This window comes from Monodelphis domestica, chromosome 5 (assembly GCF_027887165.1).
Source record: "Monodelphis domestica isolate mMonDom1 chromosome 5, mMonDom1.pri, whole genome shotgun sequence".
In the NCBI taxonomy this organism is placed as follows: Eukaryota; Metazoa; Chordata; class Mammalia; order Didelphimorphia; family Didelphidae; genus Monodelphis; species Monodelphis domestica.
In genome coordinates this window covers 214,333,430-214,347,156 of record NC_077231.1, presented here as the reverse complement: position 1 = coordinate 214,347,156, position 13,727 = coordinate 214,333,430, and the positions used below count along the sequence as shown (strand labels likewise).

General features: G+C 38.3%; 1 protein-coding gene across 1 annotated transcript in view; it reads right to left on the bottom strand.

Annotated features, from left to right (window-relative positions):
* Positions 1 to 13,169, bottom strand: part of TBXAS1 (thromboxane A synthase 1) — a 258,599-nt gene extending 245,430 nt beyond the window's left edge. The window contains exon 1 of the mRNA XM_007504415.3: positions 12,205 to 13,169. Coding sequence (XP_007504477.2) covers positions 12,205 to 12,293 — 89 coding nt within the window. The 5' untranslated portion in view covers positions 12,294 to 13,169. The remainder of the gene's footprint in view (positions 1 to 12,204) is intronic.
* Between the last annotated feature and the right edge of the window lie 558 nt (positions 13,170 to 13,727).

Below are 13,727 nucleotides of genomic sequence, written 5' to 3'. Positions count from 1 at the left end.
TGAGGAGACATTCAGGTGGATATGTTCAGCAGGCAGCTGGAAATTAAGCCTTCTAAATCAGGAGGGAGATTAGATCTGGATACATAGATTTAGGAGTCACCTGCATAGAGGTGATAATTGAAATGCTGTGAGTTTATAAGGTTACCAGAAGAAAGACTATATATAGAGAGAGGAAAGCACAAGACAACACCTTAAGGGACACCTATACTTAGAGGGAGAAAGAGAAAGGTTGTTATAGGACACAAAATGCTATGTGCATAAAAACGATTTCAAACAAAGGGAATATATTTCTGGACTAAAACCAATATACATCTTACCAGTTACCCAGATATGTTGGTCAACACAAAAAGTACTTCAGCTAACAAGGCATTCTAGTGATATAGGAGGAGAACCAAGAGAGAACAATGGTATGGAACCCAAGGGAATAGAGAGTATCCAGGTGGTGGCCAATAGCATCAAAGACTACAGAGACAATGAATAGCATTAAACCTAAAAAAAGACAATCAAATTTATCAATTAAGAAAGTTCTGGTAACCTTGAAGAGACTAACTAGTTCTAGTTGAGTGGTCAGGATAGAAGGAGATATGGAAGTAAAAGCGGTAAATGTGGTTATTTTTTTTCTTATTTGGCTGTGAAAGGAAGAAGAGATATGACTATAACTGAAGGAGATGATAAGATCAAGTGAAAGATCTTTTTTAAGGATGGATGAGAACTGTGAATGCTCTCCTTTGTCATTTCCCAGAACCTATCTGGGTTGGCTGGGCAAGAAGGACACTCATCATCACTGGGGGTGTCCTTTCTCCTTAATTTCACCTCCCTCTCATCCTGTTACCCAGAACCCATCCAAACTGCTTGATTGCTCAAATGTTTTGGATGAGCTGCTAGTCACTGACTCTTCTGGAGAGATGGAAGACCACGTGGTTTTACCATCTGCCTTGCCACTATTTCCTAAAGTCTTTGAGGCTTTGCCATCATCCTTACTTCTATTACCTTTAGATCTTTTTCACTATGTGTCCAATGACTTAACCAAAAAACTCCTGGATCTTGTACTCCCTCACAATGCATCCTTAGGATTCTGAAGCTTTTTCATTCCCCCTGCAACTGAACTTTAAAAAAATTTACTTGTATTTTTGTTTTTATATGACCCCCTGTATCCCCCACCTCTTCTTATAGTCATCTCCTATAACAAAGAATAATTTTAAAAGAAAAAGAGAAGGGGAAAAAAACCATCATCAATACTGATCTATACTTCAAAAACATCTGAAAATATATGTACTTCCCACTATCATGTGTCTCTTACCCTTTCCATGCTTCACTGCATTCATCAGGTTCATCATTTCTTAGAGTATTCAACTAAATACATTAATTTTGTTTGTGCAGAAGTTTTTCAGCTTCATATGGTCAAAATGATCTAGTTCATCTTTTATAATTATCTTTATCCATTATTTGGTTAAGAATATATCTCTGGCCCCTAGCAAACTTTCTTTTAAGTGCTGTCTCTCCCAATTAAAACATGATTTCCTTGAGAGGAGTATTATCTAGCTTTTTCTATTTGTATCTCTAGTGTTTGGCATGTTACTCGGCACATAGTAAGTACTTAGTGAATATTTTTCATTCATCATAAGCAGGAAAGGAGTTTGGTAAATAGAGAGATCAAAAGAGTGGGAAGATACAGGAATGAAGGGGGAAGAGCTAAAAGACTGGGATGGAGGGCAGAAGGGAGAGAAGCTTCCAGATAAGATAGGAGGAAACAAATCTATCAATCAATCAGTCAACATTTATTAAGCACCTACTAAGTGCCATGCTCTGCTAAGTGCTATGGATACAAAAAGACAGTCCTAGTCTTAATGAGCTTATAGTAGGACCTCATTTTCCGAGAACTCAGCACATGCAAATTTAGATATACCTGATCAACATTTAAGAAAGCTAAAGACAGAAAAATACATATATAAACATTTTTAATTATGCACTAAATCAGTGCCATTTTCCCAGGTGGAGTAAAGCCTCAAAGCAATTGGCCCAATCATGATCATTTTCACTCTGATAAAAGTTAGTGTGAATCATTACATTGTTTTGCCTCAATCATTAGCTTTAGCATCACTTTGTCTAGAGTTTTTGCTTTTAACAGGCAGTGTTCTCATCAGAGTAGTGCTTCTCCTTGTTTCATTAGTGCTGTTTAGTTATTAATAATGGCTCCAAAGTACAAGAGTAGTGATAATGGTAGCTCTGATAAACCTAAGAAAAGTCATAAAGTGTCTAGGTGTGTTCATATAAGAAACACTTATTGAATAATGGAATTTGCCATGATTTTCCATTTGCACAAAGAGTCTTGGAACTTATTGGCCATGTAAAACAAGGTCCCATTATACAATTGAATGCGGAAGATAATTTGCAAACAAATAGATACAAATCAAGCTAAATATAATACAGGATAAATGGGAAATAATTATCGAAGGGATTAGGGTAACTAGGTGACTCAGTGGATAAAGAGTCATGTCTGGAGTTTGGAGGATCTGAGGTTGAATCTGGCCTCAGATACTTCCTAGCTGTGTGACCCTAGGCAAGTCACTTAACCCCAACTGTTTAGCCCTTACTGCTCTTCTGCTCCAGAACTGATATGCAGCATTCATTATAAGACAGAAGGTAAAGTATTTAAACAAAAACAAAGAGAAGACACTAGAATTAAGAGGGGTTTAGAAAAGCTTCCTTTAAAGATGGGATTTTAATTGGGACCAAAAGGAAACCAGGAAGTTAGTAGTCAGAATTGAAGTGGGAGAGCATTCCAGGTAATACCTGAACAAAAATATTAGTAGAGTGACTTCTAGCAAGGAAAAGGGCCTCCTCTTCAGAGAACAGAGAATAGAGCAAAGGAGAAGAGCCTACAGCAGGACCCCATCAAGGGCAGTTTCACTTTTTTCAAATTATCTGCTGTCGACCACTAAGCCTGGAGATCTACCTCTCTAATGGTCTCTTCTGCTTTCACTTTTTTTCACTTTCACTTAAAATATATTGGGGGGGGGGGCCAGAGATGGATAAGCCAAGAGTGCCTAGCAAAGGGGCAGGAGTTATCCAATGTTTACTTCTATCTGTGGTTAAGACATCTCTGGTAGGTCTAAGAATATATTCATATAGACTCCACTGTTCTGCAATGTGAAGTGAGAAGAAGAGAGAAATTCTATCAATTTTTGTTAGTATTCTTTCTCTGTGTGTTTCTTTTTTTTTAATTATTTAATTAATTAATTAATTTAAGAATATTTTTCCATGGTTTCATGATTCATGTTAATTCCCTCCCCTCTTCTGGAGCCAACGAGGAATTCCACTGGGTTTTACATGTGTCATTGTCCAAAATCTATTTCCCTATTATTGATATTTATACTATTATTAATATTTGCAATAGAGTGATCATTTAAAGTCAACATCCCCAATCATATCCCCATCAAACCATGTGATAGATGATATGTTTTTCTTCCACATTTCTGCTCCCACAGTTCTTCCTCTGGATGTGGATCGTGTTCTTTCTCCCAAGTTCCTCTGGATTGTCCTGGATCATTGCATTGCTGCTAGTAGAGAAGTCCATTATGCTCAATCGTGCCAGTGTATCCCTCAATCGTGCCAGTGTATCCATCTCTGTGTTCTGTCTCTTTTGTTTTAAGTCCTTACCTTCTATCTTAGAATAAATGCGAGTATGGGTTCCATGGCAGAAGAATGATAAGCATGAGGCAATTGGGGTTAATTGACTTGCCCAGGGTCACATAATTAGGAAGTGTCTGTGGCCATATTTGAACCCAGGTCCTCCTAAATGCAGGCCTGGCTCCCTATCTACTTAGCCACTTAGCTGCCCCTAATATGCCTCTTGCATCCATTTCTCTTACTATTCTCACTCCCTCTTCCCAGTTCTACCAATTTGGGCAAGTTGTTTAAGCTGTCTTAGCCTCAGTTTATAAATTTGTAAAATTTGTGTTCCACAAAACACTTCGGAGTCATATGAGAAAGTCCCACACACCCAACAATCCAAGTTTGAGTATGTAATTATTAGAAGATCTAAGACGGAAAGGTCCCATATATACCAAAGTATTCACAGTTGCACTTTTTGTGGTAGCAAAAAATTAGAAACAAAATGAATGGATGCCCTTTTATTCAGAATGACTGGCCAAATTATGGTATATAAACATAATGCAGTATTATTGTTTGCAAGAAGCTGTTATGATAAGGAATTCAGACACATGAGATGGAGGTGGCTTAGTGGATAGAGTGCTGGATCTGGAGTCTGGAAGACTCATCTTTCTGAGTTCAAATCTTACCTCAGACATTTACTAGCTATATGACTTTAGGCAAGTCACTTAACCCTATTTGCCTCAGTTTCCTCATCTGTAAAATGAACTGGAGAAGGAAATGGAAAACAACTCCAATATCTTTGCCAAGAAAGTCATAAATGAAGTAAAAAAATAGTTGGCTATGACTGAAAAAAATTCAACAACAATATAGGCAGAACCAGGAAAGAAATGTGCACCACAACACCAAACATGTAACTGAAAAGAACACTAAAAGAAAGACAATGTGGTTCTTCAAGATTAGCCAAGGAAATACACTATCTCCTTTGCTACTCAGGAAGAGGGATCTACCAGTAAAGAATGTTGCCTAAGCTGTCAAGAACCATTTGTTGTATCCATTGGTTTTGGGTGACCATTTTTCTTCATCAAAAGGATTCTTAGCAGTGGCGGGCATATCTAGAAATGTCTATGATGTCAAAACAAGAAAACTTCAAAATACATTTTTTTATCAAAGACTTTAAACAAAATGAAGTCTAAGTTCATAAGCAGCTCAAAATGCTGATTCTGCAATTGTGTTTCAGGTTATTATTATTTAAACTGACTTCACTGGTGTTCTCATCTGTGGTTTCTATTCCTTCCCATCCATCCTTCATACTACTGCCAAATTAGCCTCCCTCAAATTCTTTCTTCATCTCCTTGAACATTTCTCTTCCTAAAAGATGGTACTACCCAGATAAAAACCTTCAGTGGCTCCCCACTGCCTTAAAGATAAAGTCCAACTTTCTCAGGCTGTCATTCAAGACCTTTCACGATATAGTAAGGGTCTGTATGTATATCTTAGCTCCAGCTTGAGGAGATGTTCTGGACACTGAAACCATCAGTGTCAAGAAATGGAGGAAGGTTTGTAGCAGGCATAAGGAAGTAGGGGAAAAGTGACAAAGAGACCCAGACAGAGGCTAAATTTATGCCAGACATGGTCAGACTGACTTTTAGGAAAGGAGAAGTTGAGAAAGAGGCTGATAACAGAATTGTAAAGCAAATGCTGAAATAAAATCACTTGGCAGAGTGACACAACATAACTCAGTTATGCAATGCTTTACGTTTTATAAAGCATCTTCTTCCTACCAAATGCCTAAGGTGACTGTTCTCCCTTTCTCTTTGCAAATGAGGAATCCAAGATTCACAGAGGTTAAATGATTTGTCATGAGATTAGTAAATGTCAGAGTCAAGACCTGAACAGAGACCTCTGCAATCAAGTCCAGCTATTTTCCTATTAACTTTTTTGTGCTTTTAGAGATGAAGAGTGATGCAGTTGAAAGAATACTTGATTTGGAGTCAGAAGACTTGAATTCAAATTCTGACTTTTTTATTTACTATACATGTGACTTTGGAAAATTCACTGAATGCCTTTGGGTCTCAGTTTCTTCATCTGTAAAAATGAGTTAGGGCAGACTAAGTCCCTTCCAGCTCCAAATTTCCAAGTCCCAGTTTACCCAACTATAAAGTGGGGATAACAATGCTTGCCTCAGTTTCCTCATCTATAAAATGAGCTTATGAAGGAAATGGCAAACCATTCCAGTATCTTGACTAAGAAAACCTCAAATAGATCATGAAGAGTGACTTATCTTGAAGGATCTTAAGGAAAACACATCATAAATCTTAAAGTACCATAGAAACAGGGTTATTACCATCATTATTATATAGGCTGTTTTTTCTCAGGAATAAAGGGGGTTCTGGGTGGTATTTGGTGGGGGAAAAATACCATCAAAGTTCACCTAGTCTTGAATTTCTGTCTGTCTGATCTCTCTATCTTCATATCAAACTAGCAACTTGGAAGCCAAACTCATTATTTTTCTCCCCAAACTACTCATCTCCTCATGTTCCTATTTCTCTAAATTGCAACTCCATTCAATTAATCATCTATGCTGGAAACTTCTATGCATCCTTGGCTAGCTCCATTCTGCCTTTCCCACAACATCCAATCTCACATATAGTAGGATTATGTTCCCTGTGGATTCTGGGATTTTATAATTTTATATCATATTATTTCCAGTGCAAAGATTATTCTCCTCAGCAAAGTAAGAATTGAGCAACAATTCCTTCTCTCTATATCCAACCAGGCACCAAGGTCTTTCCCTTTTTTTGATCCTCCTTTTTCTTCCTGTAGACTTCTTTTTAAAAATCCTTTTTGTTGACGATAGCTTCAGCCCCACCAACTCCAGCTCATTGTGAGCATTAGCATTTCTAATACTCATTTTATTGGCCATATCATGCTCCTATTCACCGTCTGGATTTTCATTCTTGACGATTTTCTATCCCTCCTGAGCTGACTTCCTCTATAGAATTTCAATCAATATGATACTACCTAGTTTTCTCTGAATACTTTAAAATATGCTTTCCCAGAATTTAGAGGTACATGTCAAACTAGGCTTGAATTTCTTCTCCTTTATAACAGATTCAAGGAAGAGAGGTCACTTCATTTCAGGGTTCCCATAATTTCTATTCTAGCAACCAGTTCTTCCCAGTTAATGAGAATTTCTCCTTATTTCGTTCCGCCACCTCTTAAAGGATGTAATTATCACCAAGGCAAGTCAGAAGTTATTAGCTGGAGGAAGCTAGATGACTCAAGAGCCAGATCTAGAGATAGGAGGTTCTGGGTTCAAGTATGGCCTCAGACACTTCCCAGCTGTGTGACCCTGGGCAAGTCACTTAACCCCCATTGCCTAGCCCTTACCACTCTTCTACCTTAGAACCAATACACAGCATCATCTAAGAGAGAAGGTAAGGGCTTAAAAAAATACAAAAAAAATTTAAAAGAAGGAAGCTATTCTGTGTCTGCCACTGAGTGTGGATGCAAATATACATATACTTACACACACAAAAAAAGGATAGCATGAGCTTCAGGAGAAAAAAATAAGAATATCAAGCATTTATATATCATTTAAAGCTTTGCAATATACTTTATATACATTATCTCACTTTATCCTTACAATAACTCTATGTGCGAGGTGCTATTCTTCCTCCCATTTTACATATTGGGGAAACTGAGTCTGTGAACAGTTAAGTGACTTTCTCAGCGTCACATAGTTAAGAAGTAACTGAGGCAGGATTCATACTTAGATCTTCCTGACTCCACATCCAGTGCTCTATCCTCTGTACCACATTGCTGCCTCCATCTGGATAATTAAAGTTCTCCATACCTGATTTTCTGCCAAGCTTGTGATTTTATTTCCCAAGATCCTCACTTATTTCCTTTTTTCCTCATTTATGGGGTCTGGAGTATATTCCAATGACAAAATCATTTTTGCTGCTCCCTTATTGACCTTCATTCCTGGCCCACCTCTTGTTACTGCATCTCCTCCCATGAGTAAACTTAATAAATATTCAATAAGGTCCTCCCTCTTTTGCCTAATCTGTTTCTTCTGACTAAGGGATGCCAATCCTGAGCCAGAGTGCACTCATGGGCTTCATCCCATCAAGTGTCATCGGTCCCAATGAGGTCTGGTGGCTTCCTCATATTTGGACTTCTTGGTCCTCATGTTTGTTGCTTAAAATTTAAGCATTTGTGGAGAAACATTTGAGATGGTGAGTTTTACTACAGGTTCCTTTTCTTTACCAAAAGTGGACATGTAATACTTCACCAAAAAGAACAGGACAACTAACTGTGCTTTGTTTTAATTGTCTCAAGTGTAAGTAGGCTGTGCTTTCTAGAGTTAACTTGTAACCCAAGTGGAGATTCCACCAGTTTTGGCCTACAGCTAGGACTTGCTCCTCCAGGGATGTTAGAACTGTTGGGCTTGACCATCCTTGGTTCCCAGATAACAACTGTAATCTTTAGTGTTGCTATCTCTGTTTTGGCAACCAGAAGCAAATCCCTCTCTAAGATCTTGACCTTGTCTCAGCCTTACTCCATTGCTCCCCAACGGAGCCTCATGATTGATTACAAATGCATAACTTCCTCCACTACTTTGTTGATAATATTCTTAAAAAAACCAACCAAACAAAAATCCCTTACCTTCTGTCTTAGTGTCAGTTCGAAGACGGAAGAGTGGTAGAGGCTAGACAAGATAAGTGACTTGCCTAGAGTCACACAATTAGGAAGTGTCTGAGGCTAGATTTAAACCTACGTCCTTCTGATATCCACTGTACTAGTTAGCCTCTCCTGTTGGCAGTATTCTTAACACTCTTACTATTCTCTGATTATAATTAATTTTTTCATTGATTTTGTTTTTATTTTATTGATTATTTTTGAGTTAGCAGGAATATCGAGTTTTGTTGATTTAGCAGGAATGACCCAAGTTCTTAGCACTTGGGAATATCTTATTATTCATGACAAATATGATAGACTCCAATCAATAAGCATTTATTAGGCACTGGCTATATGGAAAGAATTATACTAAATGCTAGAGATAGAAAGAAAAGCAAAGAAAAAATTTTCCCTGCTTTCAGGGTTTTAATATAAGACTATCATCACATTATCAGTTTAGAGATGGAAGGGAACTGCTTAAAGTTCATCTAATTCCCTAACTCATAGTCGAGGAATCTGAAGCCTAAGGAGGTTAAAACCTTAGTACCATGAAACCAGTTCTAGGGCCATGTTGGATACCCACAGAAGCCACACTTTGAGAACTCCTCTTCATGAACTATTTGTTCCTGACAAACTGACCTACAAGCTGTTCCCCTACAGACTTTAGCTCACCTTCCACTTCCTTGTGTGCCTTTGAACAAACATTTCCTCCCCCCATATCTAGAATGTGCCCTTTCCTCACTGCCATCTCACCTAGCTTCCTTTTAAAGCATGGTTCCAGGGCCATCTCCTACACAAGGCCTTTGCTGATCTGCCTCAAAGTTATCATCATGATCTCTTTTTTGGAATGACCTTGGAGGCATAGTCTGTATTGACATATATATTGAACTTCGCAATAGAATAGAAACTTCTTGAAGCCAGGGATTGTTTCATTTTTGTCTTGGCTTCACCAGTGACTCTTATGGTGACTTTCACATATTGGGAACATCATAAAAGATTATTAAATTGAATTGAACCACTGTTTTATCATAACCCTGTTTTTAACATTATTTACTTCAATCTTTCAAAATTTCATCATCCTATGTGGGTCCTCCCTCCACTCCTGTGGCTACTGTGGCTAAAAAAACTCCTTAGTCAAAGCCAACCAGGTCATAAGTCCCTCCATTCATTCAGCTGACCTTTAGACAGCAGACATTGTAATAGAAGGTAAGCTCCTGTAGGATAGGGACTATTTCCCTTTTGCCTTTCTATCCTACAGTGCCTAGCACCTAGTGATCACTTAATAAATGCTTGTTGATTGATTGAGACAGGTAGAGTCCATTAACAGGACCACACTAGGAGCCTTTACAGTTTTGTAAGTCTTACCAAAATTTTTACTGTGCTAACATAAGAATACTTAAGAATCCAAAGTGAGAGACATGCCAGAATGTGGCATCAAAGAAGGATTTGTATGAAGATTCATATTAATAAAAAGAAAAATCCTTTTAAAAAATCTTTTTTTAAAAACACTTTCCTTCTGCCTTAGAATCAATCAATTGGTTCTAAGGCAGAAGAATGATAAGAGCTATACAATGAGGGTTAAGTGCCAGCTAGGAAGTGTCTGAGGTCAGATTTGAACCTAGGACCTCCCATCTCTAAGCCTCTCAATGCACTGAGCTACCCAACTGTCCCCTAAAATAAAAGAAAAAATCTTAATTTTAAAGTCACACATTATTAATTGAGATACAGAATTCAGAAGATAATTAAAGCAATTAAAAAGCCAAGCTAGGGAGCAGCTAGATAGCTCAGGTCTGGAGATAGTTCAAATCTTTTTTCAGATACTTCCTAACTGTGTGATCCATGCAAGTCACTTAACTCTAATTGCTTAGCCCTTACCATTCTTTTGTCTTGGAACTAATACACTATTTTGATTCTAAGACAGACGGCATGGGTCTTTAAAAATGCCAAACAAGGTAAGCACTTGAAAGGCTTTGAATTTCTCTGAGTTATTAAATTTCTAGGAAAATGATGCCTCAACATCTACACAGTACATTACTTTCCCATCTGCCTTCCTGTAGTTCCATCTAGAATAGCATTTCTACCACCAGGAGCAGAAGTAGAAATTTTGCCCTAACTCTAGTTTATTTTTCATTTCTTTTCACTGTTTTTCAACTTTATCTGTGAAGACCAGAAATAGCTGAGTAACTAAGAGTATTATCAAAATGAAACGGGGTAGCTCAATTTCCTACTGCTAGTCCTTTGCCCAGGCTATCTCCCATGCTTGGAAATGTGCTCCCTTCTCGCCTTCATCTCTTAGAATCTTGAAGTTCTTTCAGGATTTTAATCATACACCATGTTCTATGGGAAGACTTTTCCCCTTGGTTTTTAGGGCTCTCCCTTTCCTCTTTAAATTTACACACACACACACATATACACATGCACACACACATGCAAACCAAGTTATATATGTGTGTATATATGTTATATATACATATATAATAAATTATATATATAGTCACACTGGTATCCCTTCCACATCACAATTTTCCCTATCATGGTTGGCCTAAGAAATTAAGTGGGAATTTTTGGAGAGTTTTGTGAAGACCAACAGATGACACAAAAAAGTTTAGAATGTCAGAAATGCATGAAATATGTGTAATGTATTGTATATCAACATCTGTTATTTTTTATTACCAAAACATATGTAATTTCCTTCTTAAAATTAAAATACATGAAAGTTAAAGGATGTAAAAAGAATATGAAAGCCTGCAGATGCCACACAAAGAATAGAATGATAGAGTTACTTAACATCGACCTCCATAATATAGACAAATACTTAACCCAAATTTTACAATAAGGTATTATAAACACCCCAAAAGATAGAAAGAAAAAATTCAGACTTCTTCTCTGTATGAAGGGAGGGCCAAAAAATTCTATATGGATTTTCCAGACCACAGGAGCACGTCACCCCTAACCCAACAATGTAAAAGGGATACCTCTGTGGGTACATGTATACATGTATGTATGTATGTATACACACACTTAAGGGGTAGGTGGTGGGTGAACCAAACAACCATAGCCAAAGAAACAGATACTAACTTGTTTGCTTATTTTATTCCCTCTGTAGAATAGAAGCATCTTGAGGACAGAATCTGTTTCTGTTGGTTTGGCTTTGTAGTCCCATTGTGAAGAGTAGCTATGATGGGAGTAGCCTCCCACTTCTGATCGAGCTTCATAGGGTTCAATTAATCACTTTGCCCATAGATGGACAGAGATTGCAACATCTGTGCCTCTTCTAAACTAAAAGGGTGAGCTCAGCCCATATTTTCCTCTGATACACCAGTTGTTTTTAAAAGCTGGAAATGAGGGGGAGAATGGGATGAGGAACCAAAATAGGGAGAGGCCCCTGAGAAGCAAGAAGTGAGAAAACACAATGGTTCCAAAGAAGAGACTACTACTAAGGTCCTTTGGACCTTTCCAGTTTGCATTTTTTTACTTCTCTTTCAAATATATTATTCTTCAAGCCTCTCAATCACCATCTTTTCCTACTCCTACCTAGAACTGAAGAAATCAGCAAAGATTAACCTCATCATTTGTTCTTAATTTGGGGTCTATCAAGATCAATTCTTTACTTCCACTAGGTTGGTGAGAAAAACCCAAACAACCATACATAAACCATGTCAATATCAGCAAGATTTATGGGGAATGATAGATCTAAAGCCATCTTATCAATTTTAAAGATGAGGAAATAGTTGAGGACAAAGGAGGCTAAGTGACTTGACTGGAGTCACATGAGCAGTAGGTAAGTCATGATTTAAACCTAATTCCTCCAACTCAAAATCCATCACATTTTCTATTGAATTACATGGCACTTCTGAAAATGTACATACCCTGGTTAGTAGCCAATTACCTGTTGACTGTACTTACCATTTCAGAAGGACCAGGAGGACCAATACCAGAGCCATTGTCACCATGGTGCCATTCACTTCCAGATTGAAGAATTTCAAGAATTCCATTGTTCTTCCACCCCAGCAGAAAAGAGATCATAGATTAGTTATTGTTGGGGGCTGAAGGACAGGCAGCCTGGGGAACCCCCTGTGAAGGAAAGTTCTATCCGCAGTTATCAGAAAGGCAGTCAGCCATAAAGGCGGAAACAGACAAACAAGACTATGTCAAGCCAACTTCGTTCTAAGATGCGGTCTCAGAATGTCTCCCTCCTAAAGAGGAAGGAAGGGGAGGGAAAAGAGAGGGTTTCAGTGTAAGGCAATGAATCAGCATCTCTCTCTATTCTCTTGATGACTGTCCTGTAAATAAATATTTATATAGCTGTTCTGGGAGGCAGCGGCAGCAGCGCAGCATCTACATATGTAGTCCAGAGTCATGAAGGTCTAGCCTGGCAGGCAATCAGCAAAAGGAAGGGTCCTGGGCTGCTCCCACAGCCCGACAGAATTGTATGACAGTTTCTGACTCTTTGGAGGTGTGTAGGAATTCTTCAAATGTCCTTATAGTTCGAGGAATGATCCGAGATGGTAGTACACTGGGTATGGCTTGTTCTGGCTTGAGAGAGCCAATTGTTAAATGTTCAGTGGAAATAGTCACACTTCTGAAATGAGCAAATACTGTGTCAGGATGACATATTATTGACTGTCTAGACTTAAGAAAATGTTAGGAAAAATGTTAATGGTGCAGATTCATCTTAAAAGTGTGTTTTGGAGGCAGCTAGATAGCATAGTGGATGGAGTAGGGAGGACCTGGTTCAAATCTGGCCTCAGATGCTTCCTATCTGTGTGGCCCTGGGCAAGTCACTAAACTCTAATTGCCTAACTCTTGCCACTCTTCTGTCTTAGAATTGATACTGAGAAAGAAGGGAAGGTTTTTTTAAAAGGGGGTGTTATGAATACATTTCCTATCCCACCCACCCCATCCTCACCCCTGAAGCTGGTTGCTAAACATTTACCAGCACCCTCCTAGGCAAAGGTTACTTGCAAGTGATCATGAGATTTAGAAATGGTAGATAACTTAGTACAAATTATTCATTTTGCAGATGAGAAACTTAGTTCATGAGAAGGGAAGGGACTTTCCAAGGATCACACAAAGACTGAGCAGACAAGTTGGGATCCGAACTTAGATGTCCTTATTCTAAACAGAGTCCTCTATCCACTTCATCATGCTTGAAAAGTCAGCGATGGTTATCTCTACAGCTTTGTATGGTAGGCTTAATCGGAGCTGGAAGTTTCACAGTTGCCTGAAAGTATATCTACAGACCAGTTCCCAAGTTTGAATTCCTGGATGTGGCTACAAGGCATAGGCTAATCAACACCGGACTTATCACCTAACCTAGCTCTCTTCCACTGATGATGAGGAAAGAACTAGTTACAGCATCATCCACTGTAAGATGAGCAATGTTAGCAACAGAACCATTTATTCATTCAATGTACACAGAGGACTGT